Here is a 24103-nt window from a genome sequence, read left to right as displayed (position 1 = left end):
AGCCACTCACCAGCCTCCCCCGCGCCGAGGCGGGCCGGCGGCGGCCACGTGGGGAACGCGTGGCGGGCGGGCGCGGCCGCTGATTGGACGAGGAGGGACCCTGGGGGGAGGGGGGAGGAGGGGGTGAGGGAAGGGGTGCGCGTGCGCACTGCGGGCGCGCCCGGCGGCCGTTGGGCCTCGCGCGGCGACCGTTGGCCGCTTCCCGCCTCGGGGCAACGGCTCCGCCTCAGGACCCCCGGGGAGCGGGCGCCGTGAGGGGAGCCGCGGGGGTGGCGGCTGTGAGGGAGAAGCTGCCCGGCCTGAGCAGTAATTAGACGGAGCGCTGAGTGCGGTGGCTCGCCCTGCTGGTCAGGGGCGACCTCATCGCTCTCTACAGATACCTTAAAGGAGGCTGTAGTGAGGTGGGGGTTGGCCTGTTCTCCCACGTGCCTGGTGACAGGACGAGGGGGAATGGGCTAAAGTTACGCCAGGGGAGTTTTAGGTTGGATGTTAGGAAGAATTTCTTTACCGAAAGGGTTGTGAGGCACTGGAACAGGCTGCCCAGGGAGGTGGTGGAGTCACCATCCCTGGAAGTCTTCAAAAGACGTTTAGATGTAGAGCTTAGGGATATGGTTTAGTGGGTACTGTTAGTGTTAGGTCAGAGGTTGGACTCGATGATCTTGAGGTCTCTTCCAACCTAGAGATTCTGTGATTCTGTGAACTGCCCGTCAAGCAGCCGTAGGTGTGTGTGGTAATGGCGTGAAAATTAAAATATCCGGGCTTACCTGGAGGCATTCTATGCTTTGTGATGTTTTATCTTAAAAATATGTGTACGTGTATCTTAACATAAATGAAAATTTATCCTGAAAATGTATGTATGTGTATATTAATGTATAAATGAAAAGCGTTTCCAAGCTTCGAGGCGTGTTGGACAGTCTCTGTAATCCACATCTCTGAAAATACTATTGTTTAACATTTACCATCCATAATCCTCAGCTTGTTTGAAAAAACATGCAGGTGTCACCGTCGTGCCACAGAAGGGCATCAGGCACTCGGTGTGGTTCCCTCTGCTTCATAGTCAGAACTGAATCACCAAAGCCAAGTGTTCCAGACTGAGAGATTTGTTACAGTCCTCTTCATGTCTCTGTCATGCTGTGCTCTCCCTACTTTTTTCTATTGCCACTGACATCCTGTGCTCCTAGGGGATTTGATCCCACACAGAGCAGGCCCTGACAACTAAGCTGCGAGCGTGACAGTTCATCCAGTAACACAGAACGCTGCGAGATCAATGACACTTTCTATTTCACAATAAGCATCATGACCTAAGGGGAGAACAAATTCCGTAGCTGTCCCATTTTCTCTGCTTCCTTACGTGCTCCTGGATTTTCGGCTTCATCAGTCGATAGGATGGGGTCATGTGGAAGGGTGGCACCGGGCAGTTCAGTGCCAGACACCCCCTGTGCTGAGACGCTGCCTTCACTTGTGTTAGTGCCACGGTCCTGCCTGGGAAGCTCACACACAGCTCTGCACTGCACCACGCTGTGACTTGCAGGCTCAGCCCCGAAAACAAAATCACAGAATCACAGAATTTCTAGGTTGGAAGAGACCTCAAGATCAAATGCAACTAAGCAGATAATTTATACCCCTCAGGTTTTGTAGTGGGTAAGCTGATAATGGCCACTAAGTACAGTGCTGGGTCTGATTCTGAGATACACTTTTTGAGTTTCAGCAGCTGGTAAAACATTTTCGTTGTGTTATTGTGGGTAATCCCTGCTATCAGGCTGAAGAACGTGAACCTGATGCCTTTTCGCTGCTTTTAGCGGCTGCGTCACTTTTCCCTTGCAAACACAATACTGTAAGGCTGGAGTGACCGACTCTGGATTAGCAACTTAATACCTGCCAGGAGCAGAGCACCAAGAAAAAATTCAGCTGTTAAATCTGGAACAGACCCAACGGAAACCATGGAAAATATCAGCAATGATTTAGGCCTCTGAAGGCTTAGATGCTGATTTAAAGACACGTCTCAGTTGGCACTGTAAAGGAAGCATTAGCTATGCAGTTATGCCTGGATTTTCCTCCCACCTCTAGCTTTATTTTTATGCAAAATCGTGAAAATGTGCTGATGCGCAGAATTTGTAGCTCTCGGTGAATGCATTGCATTAGCTTATATGGTCAAGATTGTTGCTGCATTATATGCTAGAGCCATAAAAAAGGGTCGTTGTGGCTATTGTTTCTTTTTCTTTTCCTCTCTCAAATCCAGCGATCTGCTATATGTGAGCAGAGGACGTTTGGCTGAAGACCGGCTTGCGGGCACCGGCTGGCAGAAGCAATGCTTGCGATGTGAGGACTCCGTGCAGCGTGCCGCGTGGCAGTGACAGCAGCATGAGCTCAGCAGGCAGGTTCGTACCGCACGGTGTAGCCCTGCCCGGAGTGACCAGCCCTCGGCGAGGCGCGGTGCTTCGAGCGCCTCTGCTCGGGTGCAGGTTTACCCGGAGGACTTTGTCTCTCTCCTCCCCCACGTTCGCAGTGTGCAATGCAGCGTGCGTGTCATGGTGTACAGAGGTGCTTGAACTCCTCTTGTCTCCGAGCTGGGGCTGTGATGCTGCTCCCTGCACATCGTGCCCTGCTTTGACATTTGCAGATCACAAGCAGAACGCTTGGTAACACTTGGGCAGGCTAAGGAAATGGGAGAAGCTGCCCTTAGGAAAAGTGCAGCTGCTGTGCAGGGCAGCTTGGAGAAGGAATCAGACAAAGTCCTCCCCACAGCATGGGCCCTGGTTCTCTTTAGGAGCTTAACCTTCACGTCAGCATTGTGCTGCTAAGAGTTTGCTGTAATTTAAGAACTTTACAGCTGGAAGGGGGTTGTGTTATGTCCATTTCTCCACCAGTAATTGCCATCTGAAAGCATTCTGTGGTGGCAACACTGTGTGGTGTGGAAGCGTTAAATTTTACATAGTGCCAGCTTGAAGTCACCATAAAATAATCTTTGAAACATAGGATCAATAATAATTATACTTATGCTAAGATGTAAACACAAGGATCATAGGCTAGAGTACCAAATCCTGGCTGGTGTGGTATGTCCCTACTTAGTACCACGTGTGAAATGAAGCGTGGGCTAGCCCAAATAGCCCAAATCTCGGAGAAACTGCTCTCTTGTATGACAAGGATGAGGGAATGCTTCCTTGACATCAACACATAACTATTATGCTTCACTGACATCAACACATAACTATTCCTAGACACACCCAGTTAACAGCAACCCAAGGATCGGTGCCATCACACCTTTTGTACAACTGTTCCTGTGTATTTTCTATCGTCATCGCTATTCTTGATGGATTCACAAAATGGTAAGTTCTGCACACATATGGAAGAAAGTGTTATTGCTGCTCTGAGGAGCCTGCGACTGTAAGAGGAAAAAGGAGTTTGCCATTATCTGTCTTTTGGGTTGCTGTTCGTTAATCTCTTAATCTTTTTTTTTTTTTTTTTTAATAAAAATCTTTCAGGTAGTATATGCCAAAAAGGGCTTTTTTTTTTTTTTTTTCCAAAAATTGAGAAATTATTTGTCAAATAACTGCATGAGGAAGGACTTCCCATGTGTGGGGAAGTGGGCAAAGGAAGGTATGAAACTTGCATGCTGCTTCCTCTTACTCACTGGTGGAGCAAGTGTAGTGGATTTGGAGTGTACTTGATGTTATTTTTCATTACAACTAAACAGCTTTGTTATCTAATGTTTCATTAAAGGTTACAATATCTTCAGCATGTCTCATATGCTATATGCCATAATGTTCTCTACCATATCCCATTTCTCAGGAGTCTTTGAATCCAGTTAATAAACATTTTATCCCCTTTTTTAACTGTCCCTACTGTCCAATCCCAATCCAACAAACACAGTGGGTGTTAAAAGGATGTGACCTAGGCAGCAGACAGAACTGCTGTCGCTCTCCTTCACCTTCAGCTTTTCCAAAAGTTTAGTCTAGAGTTAAAATATATTTACTGAGTGCTGCTGGGGTGCTTGCATTACTGCTTTTTCTGGCTTATGTATTGCAAAATTAATTGCATCAAGTTGATGGCATTTAACTGCTTTAGCCTTATTTGAATTACGTTTTGCACTAATGAGCTGCTGGTCTTGTGACACAGCAGAGCACTTGCCATTTGTGCTGTTTGCACAGTGGAGGAGTAGTTCATTCTTAATGTATTTAAACCAAAAAAAAAGAAGTTTACTTGCTGGAAAGTGGAGGTCCTGTGCTATTGTAGCTCCCCTCAGCTGTCATGAAAAATACTGAAAGAAACAAAAAAGACAAACAAAAAAGCTGATATTCTTTATTTTTATTATAATTTTAACAACATGAGTAAATTGAAATCTTTAAGCAAAGCAATTACATGAAGAGGGTCTAATAAAGTTGTTCAAGCTACAACCTACTTCGACTGTTGAATCAAACTGAGTAGAGCAGGCTGCTTTGATGGGTTTTTAGCTTCCACGAACATACTTAGCAGTGACATCTTCTTTTGCTTTGAATAGCAATGGTCTTCCGTGGGCTGGGAATTTCATAATCAGCTGAAAGTTAAAAATAAAATGGATCACTACTACAAATAGGAAAAGTGCTGAACCAAGAACTATCTGCAGTTCTACTGGTGAGACCTCATCAACTTCAGCAGGACCTGACTGTGAAGCAGAAAGCAAATCTGGTATACTTGGACTTTTTGTTTTTTACAATTTCTGTGTGAGTACAAACTTTCACCCTGACCTAAGCAGAGTGCAAGTCAAAATCCATGGATCAGATTTCCAAGAGTTCCATAACTAACAGTGATTGAGGATCTTAAAAAAAAAACACAACAACAACCAAGCAACCCGACCACTGCAACTGAATTTAGAGGTTATTCCCAGAGGACAAATGCTGAGCATGAGTTATGTTTCTTCACAAAAGGCACAGTCGGTGCACCAAGTTCTGTTCTCAGACTTCAGGGGCAACTTGTGTGCTGAGAAAGGGAGCTTCCCCAGGATGACAGCTGTAATATTTTGACTGGACAGCGGGAGGAGGAGGGAAGGCATAACATAGCCAAGGCAAGAAACAAGGGCACGGGTGCTTTGCAGCCCCTAGACGCTGCAGTAGTTTTTTAATCTCAGATCCCAAGTCTTCAGGGAAGTGAGGATGATAGACCTACTGCTGTACTCCCAAACACATCCTTTTGGGGCAGTGCAGGGAAGCAGCCCATAGGGAATCTCAGCACAGATTTGGGGTGTTCCTCCCCCTTGGCAGCTTCTCCAAACCTAACGAGCCTTAAGAAACACGAGAACCACCCTGGCCACAACTCCTTCCCACGGCACACTTGTTTTCGATAACGGGTACCTGCTTTGCTCTCCATCCAGAAGGCAGTGATACGCAGCAATGTCTTTCTCCAGCTGTTGCTTGTTGGTCAGCAGATTTTCACGATCCCGCTGCTGCTGCTCAGTTTCTGCTTTGATTTCTGCCATCTCTGCCTCCAGCTTGGAAATGACAGAGCCCAGGTTCTGCAGTTCGATGTCATGCCAGTGCTTGGCATCGTACAAGGAGTTCTCCAGACCCCTCTTCTGTAAGGCCAGGAAGCAGACATAAAAACAGTCAGTTTTCATATGCTTCAGAGTAATATTTATTCAGGTTTGGCCAATATCTTCATTGACTATGCTTTAATATGAGAACTCCTTTCTCTAGGCACTTTGAAAAATGTGTATTATCATTATAAAGGTTGAACCAGTTTGGTTCCAGGCTCCTAGCAGGGTGGTTGATGCCCCGCGCCTGTCAGTGTCCAAGAGGCATTTGGACAATGCCCCCAGTGTTGTGTTTTAACTTCTGGTTAGCCCTGAAGAAGTCAGGCTGTTGGACTTGATCTTTGAAAGTCCCTTCCAGCTGAACTACTCTATTCTATGCTGTAGAATACAACCCACACAGCAATCTCAGTGAAATTTATTAATAAAGTGAGTATGAAGACATTGAAGATAATTGAAATTTGGGGCTCAGTCTTCAAATGTGGTACGTTTGGTCTACCACGTCAATCAAGGAGAGCTCAGAAATGTCTGGCATCTCTGGGAACAATATCCACTGGAAAAAAGCAATTTATTCTCAACTCTGGGCATGCTCTATTCAGAAGGCACGATGAATTCACACAGAAGATACCCATATAGAACCGATGTTACTTACCAAGGTTCTCAAGGATTCAGTTTCGGCCTGCAAGCTCTGTATTTTGCAGGCAGTTTCGTGGAACTCGGTTCTGAGGCCCTCCACCAGTTCTTCCTCCTGGCTTCGCACTGCAGCTGTTGCTTCAGCCTGTTGCTGGTACAAGGTTATGGCTGTCATCACAGCGCACTCAAATTATGTTTTAGTTTCCTTACATACCCAAATGACGCTTAATATTTTCACAGTTTGTGGCAATTCTGATTTTGAGTTTGATTTCTATATATTAAATTCTTTGGTTGAATGGTTTGGGTACTTATTAACATCAAAGTTGCCTGCTCTTCTATGTGCCTACTGTAAAATGGCTTACACGTGTAAATGTACATATTTTATCTATGTTGACAAAAGCTATTCAGCATTTCTACTACTATGTTTAAAATGACCTATAAAAGAAAGCATTGCTGTAATTCTGCTTTTCTTTGTAGCTATGCCATAACATATTTTAAAAGTTAAGTGTTTTCATTAAGCCCGTTTGATTTCAACTATTCACACCATGCTTTTTCACATGGGATTCTATGAATGAGAGAAGAAGTCAAGTCACATAAGGCAGAAAAAATAATTTCTGTTAATTGAATTAAGATATCCTGTGCAATTTCATGCTCTTCTTTGCTTATGATTTTTATATATGTTCAATTCAGGCTCCTTGAAAATAGCCAAAGGAAAATTTACTTTAGTAAAAATAAAATTTCTATACCTTTAATGGGGGCTGAGATCAACGTTTTCAGGCTAGAGCTCTGAGCTCTCCAGCTAATATGATTCTTCCGTCAAATCCTGTATTTCTTCTGCTGGTTGACCTTGCAGTTAGACTATGTGAAATGCTTCCATTCCACACAACATTCATCTTGGTCCTGTCCTGCTTTTCTGATCATACATTCTTTTATTTTAAAGGGAAGATCAAATAATTGTGTTGAGATTGTAGTCTGCACATTATGATGGTACCAGGGCTGTAAATACCTAGGGCAGGAAGGATGACTTTTCATCTATATTTACCGCCTAGACACATCACATGAAGCCTTGCATTCACATTTACCTTACGGTGACCCAAATGCTACCTATCAATTCCCCTTCCCCTCGCCACATGTGATTCTGGGGCTCCTTTTGGGGGTACCCTAAGCTCTTACAGCTTCCTAATGCTGGTGATGTAAATGGCACACGGCAGACGGAGTAGATGGCAGTGGCCAATCAAACCCTAAATACCGAGGATATATGTAGCACAGCTACCGAGTGTGCACTGGATGAGCTACAAAGATTTTGGTGCACAAGGTTTCCCCGTTCTCCTTCCAGGATTATTAATTGCGTCACCTCAAAGAGCCCATGCGGAGGGCGCTGCTGGGCATGAAATTTGGCCTCAGATTTGGGATTCCTTCTGCAGAGAAGTGCAGACATAATGTTTGTGCCCTCTTCATGGGGCAGCTGGTGCTGTCTAGGGGCCCTGCTCTTGCTCTTCCTGAGACACTCCACGAGGAAAGGCTGTGCTGAGTCATGGTACACACAAACAGCTGGATTAACAGAGGCAGAGGATGAAATCACCCAAAATCTTTCGCTTTTTAGTGCTCGAATTTCTTAGGAATATGTGGATTTCAAGCATACCTGTGCTGTTCTGAGCCAGGCATTGTACAAGAGCACAGAATCTCTTCTTAATCTCTTTTTAATGAAATCAAGACAATTAAAGGATGATTAGGGGTAGAACACCAACATCTGATCAGCTTGGTATCTGCATAGGGGAACAGGCTTTGTTAATCTCTTAACTGCTCTGGGAATCCGTTAGCAAAGCAGTGGAGGAGGGAGAAACAATTGACACAATCCACAAGATTTTCAGAACCTTTTATGCGATCTAACACAGGGAGTGAGAAAGGAAGCTGTGTAATTGTGTGCTCAGGGCAGAGCATTGCCATGGATCAACAGCTGGTCAAGAGACTGGACACGAAGAGGAGGGTTAAGGTCTAGCTTCATTACAACACAAATTTAACAGCGTGGTGCCTCAAGGTTTACTGTCCTGGGGATGAATCATGAACTAGAAAGATTTATGGGTGACAGAAGACAGTACAGATTAGTAACGTGTGGAATCAAACAACATGACTGAGCAGCAACTCATCGCTAAGCGGACATCTATGTAGTTTGATGCAAAGTAAAGCCTGTTTCAGGAAAAAAAAAATAGCTTGCAAGCCTTACAAGGGTTTAAATAACTGTGTCAATTCAAGGAAAAAAAATGTGCATTACAGACAAATACGTGCAGATCTGAAAACAGTAGACTGCAGTTTTAAGGTTAGTTATTCACCTAAGAAATCCCATGTAAAACCTGATTAGGTATGAATATAAATCATTGTGTTTGGTGCCCATGAAAAATCTATCCATGACTGTGAGTCTAGTCAGAAGGAAAAGCAAATGAGGCAAGGAACTGGTCAGAAAATAATGAAAATTCTGCTCTGACATCTAAGTCAGTGCTAGGACGTCATTTGAAATACCTTGGTCTCAGCTGGTCACAACAGTGTCAAAGACTGCGTACAGAGAAAGGAAATTAAAATATTAGGAACCACGGAAAACTCACAAAGAGAGACTGAAGAAAGTAGTAAAGAGCAAAGGAGAGAACTGCTCTCCCTCCTGCAATGAGAAGGGAGCAAGGACAAATTTGTCACTGTGTGGATGACTAAATGGTGCGACTCAGCAACGCAGGATGGCAGAAGGCCACATGCTTAGCTGGACATAATTAGTTAACACTTGCTATCTGTATAAATAGCAATGATCTGTATAGATCTGTATGAGGTACAAAACTATGAGTGGTACATCTAGGTTTCATTTGGGGACCAAAAAGAAAACCAAACCCAACCCTAGGATGTCATACCAGAACCTGGCATTTGGTGTGCCATGCTCTGCCGTGGTAGCTGACTCAGAATGAGATGGCTGCTAACACAGGATCATAAACTCAATGCTTCAGCTCTGCAAAAATACGTCAACCAGCCTGGGGAGTGAGTGATCCTTCATGACCAAAGAAAAGCTGCAGTAAAGGGTTGTTTCGGACTCAGCATCGGGAAAGGAGACAACTTGCAAAGGGAATGTTTGTTATCATCACTTTTCATTTCCAGATTAATATCCAGTTTTCCCGCTGCTGCCAAAGGAAACAATTTCAAGGAGAAACCCACAAGGAACGCATAGCTATGTAATTAGTGTCGAGCAATGTATTTTGCCCTTTTGATTTATGGGACCCTGTAAATTCTCCAGCAGAGGAACAGCCCTGGTAAGTAGGATAACGGCTGTGGCTCATCCTGCATGGGAGGTATCAACTGATTAAGTTCATTTTTTGTAGACAACATTTCAGAGCCATTAGAAATCTCCCACAGATACCTGTGATATCAGCGGGGCCACTTCCACTGCTACTTAACTCTATGTATCCCAAGAAAATCACTGATATTTACGAGAGTGTTTTTCAATGCACTTACTATCAAAAGCTAAAGGATTTTGGTCTATATATATATTTTTTTTTTTGTTAAACAAAAGGCAATTCTCCAAGTTACTGCAGAGTATTAGGCAGATTTTGTGCTTGCTTCAAATCCCCTGATGCTGGAGTGAGCTGTGGAGGCTGGTGTCTGTGCTTACCTTGGTACGGAGCAGGGCACCCGTCTCAGCACGATTCTTTTCGATGTCTCTCTCCCAGTGGATTCTGATTTTTTCCAGTATGTTGTCCAGGCCACTTCCCAGGGGAACATCAAGTTCTTCCAGCTGAGATCCAGCAAGCTGTTTGTACAATACCTTCACGTCCTTGAACAAAAAGAACAGGTGTTAAGAAAACGGGAAATGGGCAACTGAATGGTAGCATTTGAATTAGTTCAGGAAAGTCCTTGGGATTTTTTTTGTTTTGTTTTGGTTTGGTTTGGTTTGTTTTTTTGTGCCAGAGATCAGATGGAGCAATTGCAATAGCTGCTTCCAGCCTCTAGTCTGTTCTACTTCTGTTGATCAGCCTACTCGGGAGCCACTGAGAATGGGAAATTTCCCATGGCAGGGAATTTTCCCTTGCCATGGGAAAAGCAGATTTGTGCTGGGCTGGCCCCATGAGTGCCCAGATGATGCCGATGGGGAGCATCCTTCCACCCTGCACAGGCTCTGCACTGTCTAAATGTGGCGCAAGAAGAGCAGTGGGAAGCTGTAATTCTATTTATGCCACCTGTACAGGCAGAGAACAGCAGCAATGGCAACTTCGCCAGTTTCACAGCAAACACTGCATACATGGAGGTTTAAAGAGGCACATGCATATTTCTCTCAATTTTCTGTGTTTTCCCTCATATCTAAACCAACTTCCATCTTTCTCCTGACTTGCAGTGGAGCTGAAGCCACTGGTTATGTCAAAGTAGGGAGCAGATGAAGCTTTATCTTGGCAGGCCAAGTCTCTCTCTGCATGCCTGCCAGTGTTGCTCAGATGTTGCATTTGGAAAAATCACCTATAAGAAATGTAAGAGAGAGCACCTCAATTCCATGAAACATCCCAGTTCGATCTCTCCTTTAGAGGCGTCAGTAGATAAATAGCAGCTGCGTAACTGTGCTCCCATCAGCAAAGATCTGGGTCAGATCCCAAAACCCTCGCTGAAGGGAATAAACCACCTTCATGCAAATGGTGCCGGTGGATGTAATGAGAGGTGCATTGCAAAACTGGGTAATGAGGTGCTCCTCTTCCAGCTGCCTGTCCCTGTGGCTTGCTTCAGTGGTGCATTGCTCAGGGCAGGCTCAGTTTCGGGAACCGAGCAGCTTGGTCAGCTGAACCCAGTTAATGCTTGGTGTCAGTGCAGCCAGAGCTGGTGCCCTGCACAGGCATTTTCTCTCTGCAGTGATCTGTGGCTGAGAATCTGACCTCTCTCTGTTGGGATTTCAACACACAGACTGTCCACCCCATGAATAACTGAGGTGTCCAGCAAGATATGAAGTGACAACATCTCTTCCACGTCATATTTATCAGACGAAAAAGAGTTAAAACTTACACCTACATAATTTGCCTCAAAGGTTAGCACTTTAAATTAACAAAGAGGAGAGAAATAGGAAGTTTCTCCCCATCCAGACATGGTGGGTGCAGCTTTTCAATGCTTGCTCTGCCAGATGCACTACGCCAACCGCATGAAGCAGGCACACATCAGCTCTGCAGTGTCCCAGGCCTGGACTTACTTCTTCGTGATTCTTTGACAGCAAAGTCAGCTCTTCTTTCATGCTTTCTATCTGACTCTCCAGATCCATTTTAGTTAAATTAGCATCATCAATCACTTTATAAAGGGAATTAATTTCATCTTCCACTGCCTTTCTGAATGGCTGCTCATTTTCATACCTGCAGAGAGATAAAAGCAGATAAGCATGGCTCAGCAAGAAAAACTTGCATTTTTTCTAAAAGACACCATTTTGCTAATTAGCTCTCGTGTCCCAGACAGAGGCACAGAAACACATGAGGTGTACTCTGCCCTCACCTTGTCTCGATGTGCTTCAATTCCACTGCCTCAAGTACCTTGTCATTAACTCAGAGCCTAATGAAACTGGCCAGGCTGTCAGCCTGTGGTGTGGCAGTATCAGACTGATAGCGCTGCTGAATAAGCACGGAGAGGCACGTGGTCTCCTGCCAGGTCTGGTATTTGTGTACCAGATGAATAAGTGTGGATTTTTCCCTTCCTCAGACTTCAGTGTGAATTCTTCAGCTGCTGCTGCTTCCTGCTCCCTCTCTGCTGTGCTTTCAAACCATCAGGATATACTGCATGATAATGGTATGGACATTTCTAATTTCATCACTATTCCACAGCGCAAACACGAACTGGCATCAGGTGGCAGCTGCTCGTGGAGCCAAGACCCTGCTCAGGGAGCAGGTGGTTTGTCCCTTGACACTGTGGCTGGCTCCTGGGTTAGACGGGAGCCAGCTTTGTGAGACAATTCCTGTGCCCTGTGATAGCCACCTTTGTTACTGGGAATTCAGCAGCAACGGATAGGGGAAGCTGGTCCCAGCGAGCACCGGGAGCTTTTACTATGTGGTGGATTCATTTAACATTGTTGTGTAAGCTCCTTGGACAAGTTGGTGGACATTTTAAAATTATTTTTTTAAAACCACTTAAAATACGAGTGGGGCTTATGGGATGGAAAGCACCAAGATGAGTTGCTCAGAGCTGTACCTTTCTGGAATAAAAGGCAAACCTAATAACACGACTAACACATGTTTTAGCGTGATTAAGTAAAATAATACCAGGGATGACAACAATCATAAGAAATAAAAATCAATTTGTTGGAAATTCTGCTTGTATTACAAATATTACATAAACTATTGGTCAATGATTGAGACCATTATACAGACAAGCTGGAAGGGTCAGACCTTGTGAATAAAGCTTAAAGAACTTCATGTACCCATGTACATAAATCTTATGCTTTGCAAACAGAAAGGCTTTAAAAGAAGCTTATCAATATTTAGGATCTTTCGCGACTCATTTCTCTCAGTAAAGACAAGGAAAATCAGTGCAGCCCATTTCTCTTTTCTTATCTTATTCTTATCAGTTTGCAGTGGTGCAGTGTTTGCTTTTCAGGCACTGCAGCAGAACGACTACCACTTCTGAAACCACTTCTGCAGCACTGAAAATTGAAACTAAAAATCACACTAATGTTTGCCTTTACAAAATATCAACCCGAATTTGAATGAATGCTGACCTCCCAGGAAGAGATCAATGTCCGTCTATCAGACTAATATTACATATTAATAAATTATTAAATATTACTCTTAAAAATGTGTTCCAAAGCACTGGTAGCATGGCAGCTATTTTGTGATGTTAGAGCAACCCTCCCTCAGTATTACCAATGAACCCAGTGCTCACTAAGCACCCCTCCCCTATCGAGTAAGCAGCTGCCAAGGCAAAGTTTCAGAGAAACTGGGCAGCCAGGTGCCACCACGGGTCTACCTGTCCTTAAAGTCTTCAGCACAGGCTTGAATGTTCTCAGTGTGCAGCATGAGACGGGCATTTTCCAGGACTGCTTCACCCACCTGCAAGGGAGAGACAACAGAGCTCAAGCAATTAGGACTCGGCACCGGCGCTGCCTGCATGGTCCATCTATCTTCAGCAGATGAATAGCTCTGATTCTGAAAATAATCTTTTAGCCTAAGGCCGTTCACGTGACTCATTCCAGGTAATTTAATCACTGAATTTTGTACATATCAATTCACAAATTGTCTGCAAATAGCCTGCAATTTTTCATCACACTGTTCACTGCTCCTAAGCATTCATCTTCTTGTGGAAACACATTTATCCCGATTGTCAGCTGGTCACAAGGGGTAAAATTCATTACTGCACACAAGGTACGTTCAGCATTTAAGGCCCCCTTACAGTTTCTAGGTACGGTTTAAGCAACACTTATGCAGTTCCTATTCTACTTCCCATATCAGCAGTGCTCCTCAGGGCCATCCTCTTCCATGAGCCAAGGGATATTTGGTGCCTCGGGTGAGCGGTCCTCAGCTCCCAGAGCGCTGTTTTTGTTCTCTGATGGGATCGCGTAAGCTCTTGCGATAGATATGAGACCTGGGAAGCAGGCATTCTTCAAAGATTATTACACTGAACGGGAAAGGCTTTTGGAGAGATTGTGCAAATAAGACTGTGATATCATCGCTACACTTCTTTGGTGTATCTGTAATCCCCAGGAGGCACTTGAGGGGGAATCAAACCTGAAAGGCTTGTGGCACAGCAGCCTGTTGGGATTGTATAAAATGATTAAAAAGGTAAAAAAAAAAAAAAAAAAAAAAGACACGGCCTGCTCTGGAGGCAGATGTGCACTGCGCTGTGGAGGTGACCAAAGAAACACCCAATTTGGTACCAGAGTTAGAACAAATACCTGGCTGGGGGCTCCCTGGGCCTAGCCACCCCAAGGTCTCTGCTGGAGCTGAACCCAACCCAAAGGTGGAGGTGCTGAGGTGGTATCTGGGGCTGAGCTCTCAGGGCTGGGCATACGCTTGGCTTGCAAACTGGAGCTGGGGCCCAGCTGGAAATGCTCCCTGTACAAATTTGGCACACCAGGAGGTACCTCAAGTCCTTATCTACAAGAGAGGTGTCCACCTGACAAGTAGACACCAGTACCCGTGGAGATCTGTGGTGGAAACCAAACCACCACATGAATAGCAGCAGCTTTCTACGTGGGCCAGGAGGGTTCTCGATGTAGAAATCATTGGATAATTAAGTCTGCTACCAAATGGGATTGCAAATCCCCCGAAGCACGGCGCTCTCCCGAGGTGAAACAGGCCGTGCGGCGTGGAGGCATCAAGGCTGCGTCCCGACAAGTCATCTCCAGCACCGCAGCGGGGATCGGTGCCTGAGTGTGGGCCGCCCACCTGCTCTTTGGCCTGCTGCTCGGGGCAGGGGTGGAGGGGGAAACGCAAGGCTGAAGTGTTTGTGTGTGGAAATTAACATCGATCCTCACGAAAAATGGCTCGCTGCCCTAAATGCCTTACAAACACACGGACTAGGAGAGAGCGGGGGGAAAAACCTATTCCCTGCATCGAGACGTTCATAAAGGATCATGAATTTAATAGCACTCCACATTGCTTAAATCTGAGGAGGAACTAGAGGAAAAGAAATGATTTGCTTATTTTATACCTGCTGTTAGAAACAACAGGAAAAGGCAGCCGGGGCTGGTGGCCCATGGTTGGAGGCCCACTCCTACCAGCTCCCGCTTAGCCTGGCTGCCAGGGGAAACAGCTCACCCCATGGCATGGACTGCCCAAATTGCCCTCTGTGTGCCCTCTTGCACACAGAGCAGCACTCAACACTTTATTTCCCCTTTGCAGGCTCTGACTTTCTCCTGAAAGATGGAGAAATGACCTCAAGTTATCGCATGGCAGCAGCAGGGGGGAAGGGGCAGTTCATTGACCCTTACAATGAATCTTTTTTTTCCCTTCAATTTTAGAAAATCTAATCTGGGATTTTTTTTTTTTTCCTTAGTTTCTACAGAAATTATTGTATTTTGTCTTCCTGCAGCCACTCACACGAGTATGGATCTTCACAAAAGCTTTTTATTTTTTCCCTGGCTCAACTCAGGGAAAACGCTGCCTCGCAATTTGCCCTGACCTGCCAAAACAGGTCCATTTGCCTCCAGCAGTGAGCCCACGCGGCTGCAATACCTGGTCAAACGGCTGAGGAAAATGAAAGCCTTTGAGGAAATTGGGAACATCACCTGAGCAAAAACAGCATTAAATTCTGTGAGCTACACAGTGCAATTCGGAGAGGTGGTGATCGCTGGGTTGAGAAGTTGAGCCCGGTGCAAAATGGCTTTTGCTCTGCGATGGAAGCAGGAGCAGGGAAGAGCGAGTTGATTTCCTCTGACTGTTTCTGCCTTTATGTGGAGGCAAACTGCTCCTTAAAAGTGCTTTTTAGCAGTAAGCTTGTGGTTTTATTGAAGCATTTGGGGTAACTGGTCCTGACCCTCTCCAGCAGGCCACAAGCAGCCCTCCTGATGAACCTGCAGCCGGTGCCAGATGTTCTGTGGCCAAGTCTGGGGCTTTCCAAGACTGGGCACAGACCTGAATTGGGCCACAGAAGTAACAGAGGTATAAAAAGACTGATATCTAGAAGGCTTCAGAAGATGGCACGCACGGCTGAAATTAGCAGAAATCAGCTGTGTGCAATTTACATACAGCAATAAGCCTGGAGGATTATTACACCATCGTCTCTATCTAGAAATCAGGCTTCCTGAGAAATTCTCTCTGATTTACACGAGCTGCGAAAGCCCTGTTGCAGGCTTAAAAGGAAGAGATGTGAGACTCCCATCTAGCGGCTCTTTTGTCTGATTTAATTCTCCTCATAATCAACAGCTGGATCCAAAGGCACAGCGCTAGTGAGGCCGATTCGTGGCCACTTTGCTGACACACGTAGTAAAACACACGACACAGCAGTTCAGGGAACAGCCTTCTGTGTGCTCAGGGGATGTGTGAGGGCTTGAAAAGCTGCGGGCAGCCTCACCGGGCAGTGCCTGCTCTGTCTGCAAGCTCCGTGCTGCCTCGTGGTACTGCGGGGAGGCTTCACTCACTGGTGCTCACGGGGCGTTTTGAACTGCCAAGACAGCAAGTATTGCAAAATTGCTAATCCTGTTCCTAAAAATAGCTCCTTTACGCCACGTGTTGCCTTTCGACACTCGGATCTGTGATGCACACACCTTCAGAACATGGTGTGGTTTATTTATTATTAGTTTTTTCCAGCTCAAATTAACCCTGAATATTTGTTATATAAAACAACTAGAAATTTCAGGCACTGGTCCAACTGGGTTAGGTCTGGCAACAAGGAAAGCCAGGTGCTTCAAGGGGGTTTGCAGACTCCATCCTTACTAAATTGGGATGTGATATAGACACTTAATGGGGTGAACTTAGCCCTGGCTTACCAAAACTTTTGGTTTTTAGCAGACATCTGACCAAACTTGGAACTGCATGATTTTCTATGCCTGTCAAATTATTAGCTGTGCTTTACTGATAGCTTTGTGTAGTTTTGCTGTTTGTACAAATGCCTGGTCCCTTTCTGGATGCTTCCGAGTTCGTGGCCTCAGGTGTGTCCTGTGATAATGAGTCTCATGGCTTAATTATTCATGCAATGGAAAATCATTTGGGCTTTTAATTTCACAAATGAAGCCTTCATGGGAAAAGAACAGAGGCTCCTGGTCTAGTCTTTCCTTCCACATGCTGGAATAAATGGTTTCTATCAGACCATTGTCTCCGACACATCTTTACAGCTAAACATGAGGACAACAAGAGTGGCATTTGTTGCCTCACCTTGGGAGGAGCAGTACCTGGATGGAGGCTGGGAAGATTGATGTGTCCTCTGCTGATTCCTGCTGCCTCCAGGAAACTGGGATTTCATTTATACATCTCATATTTTATAAGCAGTTGGGATTGCATCAGAAAGATGCCTGGCTCTCCAAGAAATATTATGGACAATAGAAGCGTGCTGTGTTGCGTTGCAGAGCATTGCACGAGATGCTGGCGTGGTGTCAGGGCAGGGGAGCCTCCTGCACAGGGCTCTGCTGCTCCCACTGCAAATGCGTTACCCAAATGAGGTGATGGCTCGGGCTGTCAGCCCCGGGTAGTCACCACACCTGGTACTGACACCGAGTAAACGTCAGCAGGAGGGCCAGGAGCAAATTAAAGCATCCCTGCGGAAAACTCTAGTGATCTTTCATGTTTTCCCACCTATGCACGGGAGTCACAGGAGTGATGAAACTGGTCCAAGACATTTATTCCTTCCTCTGCTGTGTCTTTGATGTCTCTCTGTCTCTGCATCTCCCGCACATCCATAGCTGAATGGCCACGGAGGCTGAGCTAAGTCCTCTGCTCTGCTCTGCTCTGCTCTCCCCTCTTTTCCCAGGTGCTGCACTGCTCCCCAGGAAGTATTATCATTGCAAACAGCCTTTTTTTTTTTTTTTTTTTTTTTTTTTTTGTGGAAGAGGCACGTTTGATGAGACGTAAATCTCTTTTGCATTTCCTGTAAGAAGACTGGTGTGAAAACTGTAGGAAAGGAGTGTAACCAGGACAAAAAGAGATTCATTTGTATTTCTGTCACGAGTTGCTCTCAGCAAGGATTTCTCATTTCACCTTCTTCCTGCAAAAAATCCTCCTCCTTCGTGCCTGTCCCAGTTTGTGTCCATACACCTGCTCTGCTAACAGCCAGCTGCCCACACTGACCGTCAGTGCTGCAGCCTGGATGGGGGCTTCCCCTCTCAGCTCTCTGCCAGCGACCCCTCTCCATAACATCTCTGATGGGAACTTTTCCCCCAGGGACCCTCCGCTTGTGTTGTGGCCAGATCCAGGCTCTGCTGTGGCTGCAGCAGCTGCAGGATCTGTCCCCCAGAGGGCTCCCGCTTCCCTGCGTGGGGCCGTGCAGCAGGGGATGCACGGCAGCTCCAGCTCTCTCAAGCACTTATTTAAAGAGGTTTCTTCGTCTGTGGCTTTGCATAGAAACATATTTATTTATTTATTTATTTATTTATTTATTTATTTATTCAGGGGCTGTTGTGCTAAACCCGTGGGCTGCTTTTTCTTTCTTTCTCTACTATCTTTTAGTGTCTCGGTGTAAAGATTTCTCTTCCTAACTATCTGCAAAAGCCAATGCTGGAAACAGGGATGAAGTCGCGAGACTTGGTGGTTGAGTTTGGTGCTCCCAGGATTCGATCAGAGCTCAGCATGGGCTGCTTGGAAGCGAGGGTGCTTCTTGCAGGACAGCAGCACGCAAAGCCTTCCTGCTTTCCGCTCCTTCATCCTCCCAGCAAAAGGAACCAGAAGGATGCGCTCCTTCTGGGCTTGTTGCTCCTCCACAATGATGATGCAGACACATTTGGCACCCCCACAGTAAATGCTTTCCTTTAGAGTCCCCCTAGGGACACAGCCTGCGCTGCACGGAGAGCGGGGAGCAAGGGGTGGTGGGGCGGCCACAACTGGAAGGGAAGGAGGCTCTCATTTGTAGCCACATAATTAGTATTTTTAAATAAATAGAGCTTTTGAAAATGTGATTAAGCAAACGAGGGAATAATGTAAAAATCTGAATTGCTAATTAAAAAAAAAAAAAACACACCATGCTTGTAATGATATCATGTTGATGGATAAACTAATTCAGTCCTAGCAGTTTTCTTTTAATAATTTTGATGCTCGGCGTAATAACCTCAGCTAAGGAAAAAAAATTAAGAAAATCACCCATTTTAATCAGAGCAGACTACGGCGCCTTGGGGTGCATTTCAATCGCCCCCATGCACAGGATGCCTCAGGCAGTTCTCCTCCCTAATAGGCATTTTCCACGCCACACTGTGAAATGATAACGCTAATTATCATGAAGATAGATTTACAACCCTCCGGCTGGGGCGCCGTGTGCCGCCATCAGCCCGGCTCCTCACCAGCACCCACTCTCGCCGCTCAGGGCCCGCCGTGCCCCCGCCGCCGCCCGCGCTCACCTGGTGGTAGATGGCCTCCCAGCTCTCCCGCAGCGCTCCCCAGCTGCCCACGCTGGAGGATTTCTTGTCCAAGTAGACTCGGATGTGCTCCTCCAGCTCCTGGTTGACCTGCTCGAGGGCTCGCACCTTCTCGATGTACTCCACCAGGCAGCCGTTCAGGCTCTCGTAGGAGAGCGCCCTGCCCTTCTCCAGCCCCGCGGCCAGGGGAACGGCGGAGCAGGAGCTGCGCAAGCCTTGGAGGAAGACGCTGCTGATGCCCAGGGCTCGGCGGGACACGCGGGTGCCCAAGCTGCTCACTCCTCCGGTGGGCACGGAGCCCACGTAGACGCCGGGAGGCCTCGACAGGCCCCCCATGCTCACGCGGCGCCCGGGCCCCGCCGCGCTCTCCGTCGCGGAGGCCGGGGGCTGCTGCCCCAAGAAGGACGACCGGCGCCTCGGCAAGGGCATGCTGCCACTGCGGCCCACTCAGCCCCGCCGCCGGCCCCGCACTGGCGGGAGGGATGTGCCGAGCCCAGCAGGTCGGGGCTCGGACGGGGCTTTGGGCTTTGTGCAACGGCTTTCTGGAAGGCGGGCTTTGTGCCGCGCTCGCCGCATTGTCCGTCCGGCCGCTGGCTCAGCAATCCATTTCAGGGGAAATCTCCCTGCTGCTGCTGCTGCAAATGCGGCAGATGAACAGCACAATGGTGTTTACGGGCACCGCGGGGCAGGAATTCATGACAACGTGCGTGGGAGAATGCCAGCCGTGTTGTCTGCCTGCCTGCCCCAGCCAGCCAGCCGCGCGTCGCACGCTAGCCGCTCGCACCCATGCTCACAGAGCCTCCCGCACCAATGTTGCTTTGGTTACTTTCTGGATATTCTGGATTGAGATTTCCAAGCAAACTGTGCTGGCTAAGTGAGAGGAATCCTCCAGCGCTTTCGTGTATTTCAGCCTATTTGCTCTGTGTGAAATGCAAAACAAATCTGCCTCGCAAAAGCAATACAGTGTGCAGAAAACAAATGCAAAAATGCCGCTGTTTTTGCAAAGAATGGGGTTTGGTTCCCTGCCACCTTGCCAAAAACACGCAGGAGCTGAAGATGGAGGCCCTCATATGATTGCTTTCACTCTTGGCAAGACGCTCAGGAAGCTTTTACTGTCATCCACCAGCAGTTTCCAGGAGGCTGTTTAGTATTTGATCCCGAGGACCACAGACAGCACACCAGGTAGCATCTAGCCCACGTACTCCCAAAGTGCCCATCTGTGGCCACATATAGCCCCGCCTGACTGCCTCCCCCAGCCTCCTCCGAGGGAAGCGGTGAATTACTCTCTGAAAATCCAATATCTAGACAAGCCGCTACCATGTTTCAATTTTCTCATTTTGGGAAGCCTGTGGCCCACGTTCACATCTGTGCACCAGCACAGAAGAGCCATGTGTGGGACAGGGAGAAAGGAGGGGAGTAGATGCTAACGTGGCTCCCCCATCCCAGGGGGGCTGTGTCTCGGTGCGATTCCACCTCCATTTAGCAAAGTTGGCAGCTTGCTCCGGGTAACCACAGCCACCGGGACGCTGCTGGCAGGCGGGAGCAGCTGGAGCAGATGTGCCACTGCTACAATTCCCTCCTCTGTTGCCAGACGTGCCTCACCTCGATGCTGTGCTAACCCCGTCTTGCCCAAGCCACCGCTAACCTGAGTTGGTGGTGGTGCAAAGCAGCCAGCCGGAGCGCTCCCCGCTGTCTCATAGCCCTGATGAAGTCAGGAGCGACGGTAGAAAACAATCTGCAATGACTGATGGCCCGAGGAGGGAAGCGCAAGGCTGAGACCTCCAAGGACAGAGGCCATTTCACTTGCTGAACAATACGAGAGAGGCAATCTGAGGAGGCAAGCTGAAAATTGGTCCCACGGTAACAGTTCTGGGTTACTCAGAGAGAGAACATCGATTTAGCAGTCACTCCGTGTTCCGTGCTGCTCCCTGCTTGTAACAGCCTGTTTTTAAGCCATCATTTAAACTTCATTCACCCCTCCTATTTCCGCACTGCTATTCCAGCATGCAATCTGGAGCTTAACTGGGTAGGGCCGAAATGCCATTTTGCTCTGAAACACTGTGTTTGCATTCCTGAGGGAGGAAGGAAAACCTCAGAGAGGAGAGGGGGTAAGGAATCGTGATTTAGTGGTGCTGGCAGCATCGAAGATAAATAAAACAGCAGGGAAATGGATGTGGTCAAAGCCACCACATTCAGTTGGGGGGAGTTCCCAGCTGCCAGATGTCAAGACTTCTGATGAATTTAAGGGAGATTTCTGTTCCTGTGAAGGGGACACTGCATGTGCCTTCTTCACCCCAAAGTTATTGCAGGATGCTGTACCAAAGACGTGTGGCCTTCACCAAAACCAGCCTTACCTGATACTCTTCCAGACCAAGCAGACTTATCAACAGATTGTAAATGACAGGAAAAGATAGTCCATTTGACAGGCATTTTGCTTAGAAATACCTTTATTTTATAAAGCCACAGTTTGTTCTGTAAAGTTTTACCACACTTATAAAAAAGGGGTTGACAATTTGAGGGGAAAAAAAAAAAAAAAAAAAAGAAAAGCTGAAAACATTTCTTGTAATTCAGGGTTACACAAAGGTTATATTTATAATATATATATTTATTTATAATTTGGAGACAGTAGAGATGAAACTGCAAGACGAGGGCAGCTGTGGGGTCATATTTCAGAGACTTGCTCATGTCCTACAAATAGCGTCTCCTGACAGAAGGGGTTCACCAGGACCATCCCACTGTCGCGGTAGTCGCCGTTGGCCGGGGAGCGCGGCTCGGAGAGGTGGTCCTAGGAGAAAGGCAGAGTAGCAGCGTGAGTGCTTCATGTCCCCTCAGTCCACTGCCGTGCGTGAAGGCATGTGAGAAAGGGACTGCTTTTGTCACTGGGGCATTTGGTCCCATCCCTCAGAAAGTGCCTGAATTTTGGGGGGGGGCCAGCTGCTGGGAGCTAACTTCAGCGAACTGGTTTGGTCCTTTTGCAGGCAGCAGGAGCTGTGAGTGAAGACAACTGCTCGCAGCTCTGATAATCCTCTTGTCTCTGATAATCCTCAATTCCACTGATAATCAGGATGATATATATGTATTTTTTTTTCTCAGTTTCGGGACACAGAAATCAGACACATCAAACCTTAGGTCCCTTGGCAGAATTTGAGCTTTAACATTTCTTTTTTTCACTTTCATGACATATTGCAACAGTTTCCTGTCTGTCAGCTGGGCTTGACTCATGAAAGATGCATTTTCAGCTTCTTTTTAAGGTCAGAAAACCAAATACATGGTTCCAAGCTACCTGAGCATGCCCCAGTTCAGTAACATTCAGATCAGTTTTAAAGGACTGACACGGCAGCTTTTAGAGACAATGTGAACAGTGCTGTCATGTGAAAGCAGTTTCGTGCTAAGTCTAGACCAGGATTCTGCTTTTAGCTTGAGCAACACAATTGCCAGGAAAGTGGAGTTAATGAAGCAATTGTGAGTGCTCATCTAGGCACATCTCAGGGATTCTGAACACTTTTTTTTTTTAATTTAATGAGTTAGTCAGCCAGCTGATCTCTTGAAAATCACTTTAACATAAGCCCAAATTCTCCACTGGCTCAAGGTTTTAAAAACTTTTGAAGTAAGTTAAATTATTCCTCTCCACCTCTGAGGGCAGCTCTATATTTCTATCAGCAGGATAACCTGCCCATGTATGAATAATATCACCGAACCTGCCAGAGCTCTTCAATAAGGGCTGACGGCACACACCAGCACTGCACGCTCCCATATGCTGATGTTTTTCATTGCTTACGTACTGGGAGCCCTCACCCCCTGACCTGCTATATGAGAAACTATAGGCTTACTTATTATGTCTTAATAATTATTACTTATCTCATAATACACTTGTTGGAGGGTGGAAGAGGCTTTTCGAAAAACTGTTTCCCTGAGTATGTGTAGGAATTTTAAGGCTTTGTTAACATCACTTCCTCCCCCCTTCTCCCAGTATGGCTTCAGTGACAGTTTTCAGGCACTAATTATGCAAGTGAGGTACCTCTGATGTCTCCAGGGACTGGATCTCTCTCGGTAACTCTACAGCATGCCTGTTGAAGTAGTCCATGGTAATAGCATTATTCCAATAGCTCAGATTGTTTTCTGGGTTAGATGTCTTTTTCTTCCTCCTCATGCAGCAGACTGTCAGCAGAACTGCTGTCAATAGAAACACGCCATAAAAATGGTTATTTCTGTTCAATAAGGACTCCTCAGTAATGGGGATTTGGTATTTAAGATACTTAAGGGGAGAGCTGGTGACCTTCATTCACGCAATTCACCCTCGGTTAGATCCAGCTCCCATCTAACAGAAACCACACAATTAAATCAGGACCTGCCCCAAGCAGACGGGACAACAGGCCGTGGCATCTATCGACAAGACAAATGCAGCATGAGCTGTTCCCTACACTTGTCTGGGCATTGGCAATGTCTGAGCCTGGCTTCTTTTCTTCTCCGTGGAGCACATTTAAGTTTCTTCCAGTTGAAATATTCAAGCTTAAGATAGAGCGATCAAGCAAAACTAAGTGACCAGAATGAAACTTGTTGCTCTAACTGTCTGTCCAGCCTTAATGTTTTATTGAGGGGAGTAACGCGTAAGATCCATGTGCTTATTTTCTATCTGTGGAATTAATTGAATGTTTGTGCTTACAATCTAATTTATACAGACAGACAGGTAACGGGGTACGTACTTACTTTGATTTGTACCTGTGAAATAGGGAATGCCCTGCTGTAAATTCACTCCATAATTTCTAGACCTCTCATGACAGAAAAGAAGTGAGAAAATATTCATGAAGCAGGAAAATATATTATTTTCTCATCTAAGCTAAAATTATTGATTAGAATTACGGCCTAGAAGAAAGAAAAGACTGCAGAGGTCAAAGCCACTTTGTATGTCTTGACAAACACTGCAGCTGCCCAGATGCCACGGATCTAATTTCTTAACCCATCTACTCACATAAAATGGC

The 24103-nt window shown here is 46.4% G+C and overlaps 2 protein-coding genes and 1 long non-coding RNA gene across 8 annotated transcripts in view; 1 reads left to right on the top strand and 2 right to left on the bottom strand.

Moving 5' to 3' along the window:
* Positions 1-133: 133 nt before the first annotated feature.
* Positions 134-9004, top strand: LOC137852640 (uncharacterized). Its single transcript, XR_011093964.1, has 3 exons — positions 134-721; positions 2240-2378; positions 4499-9004. It is a non-coding gene; the product is annotated as an uncharacterized lncRNA (long non-coding RNA).
* BFSP2 (beaded filament structural protein 2) lies at positions 4272-21436 on the bottom strand. Of its 2 annotated transcripts, XM_068674566.1 has the most exons (7): positions 19107-21436; positions 13094-13176; positions 11337-11493; positions 9783-9944; positions 6156-6287; positions 5328-5548; positions 4272-4534 (listed from the first exon to the last, which is right to left on the bottom strand). In XM_068674566.1, the coding sequence occupies exons 1-7, from the start codon at positions 19551-19553 to the stop codon at positions 4531-4533; spliced, it is 1206 nt and encodes a 401-aa protein (XP_068530667.1). In that variant the 5' UTR covers positions 19554-21436; the 3' UTR covers positions 4272-4530. The 2 variants fall into 2 exon arrangements, with proteins under 2 accessions (XP_068530667.1, XP_068530666.1); XM_068674565.1 differs by lacking the exon at positions 4272-4534 and having other exon boundaries at positions 5249-5548.
* A 116-nt stretch (positions 21437-21552) lies between these two features.
* The window catches only part of TMEM108 (transmembrane protein 108), a 145840-nt gene continuing 143289 nt past the window's right edge, over positions 21553-24103 (bottom strand). For all 5 annotated transcript variants that reach the window (XM_068674560.1, XM_068674562.1, XM_068674561.1 and 2 more), the window contains 2 exons: positions 23143-23297; positions 21553-21909 (listed from right to left, as the gene is read on the bottom strand). In XM_068674560.1, the coding sequence (XP_068530661.1) occupies positions 21787-21909; positions 23143-23297 (278 nt within the window). In that variant the 3' untranslated portion in view covers positions 21553-21786. The remainder of the gene's footprint in view (positions 21910-23142; positions 23298-24103) is intronic.

Source organism: Anas acuta, chromosome 2 (assembly GCF_963932015.1).
Source record: "Anas acuta chromosome 2, bAnaAcu1.1, whole genome shotgun sequence".
NCBI lineage: Eukaryota > Metazoa > Chordata > Aves > Anseriformes > Anatidae > Anas > Anas acuta.
The sequence above is the reverse complement of the archived record's forward strand: the minus strand, read 5'-3'. Positions and strand labels throughout refer to the sequence as shown.

What these genes read in the sequence shown, in the direction of transcription:
- BFSP2 (XM_068674565.1), bottom strand. Translation starts at nt 19,553, where the DNA reads ATGCCCTTGCCGAGGCGCCGGTCGTCCTTCTTGGGGCAGCAGCCCCCG. An exon ending in TGTCAAAGAATCACGAAGAA is followed by an intron (nt 9,945 to 11,336) that starts GTAAGTCCAGGC and finishes TTTTTGTTCAAG; the next exon opens with GACGTGAAGGTATTGTACAA. An exon ending in GTGCCCTGCTCCGTACCAAG is followed by an intron (nt 6,288 to 9,782) that starts GTAAGCACAGAC and finishes ACCTTGTACCAG; the next exon opens with CAACAGGCTGAAGCAACAGC.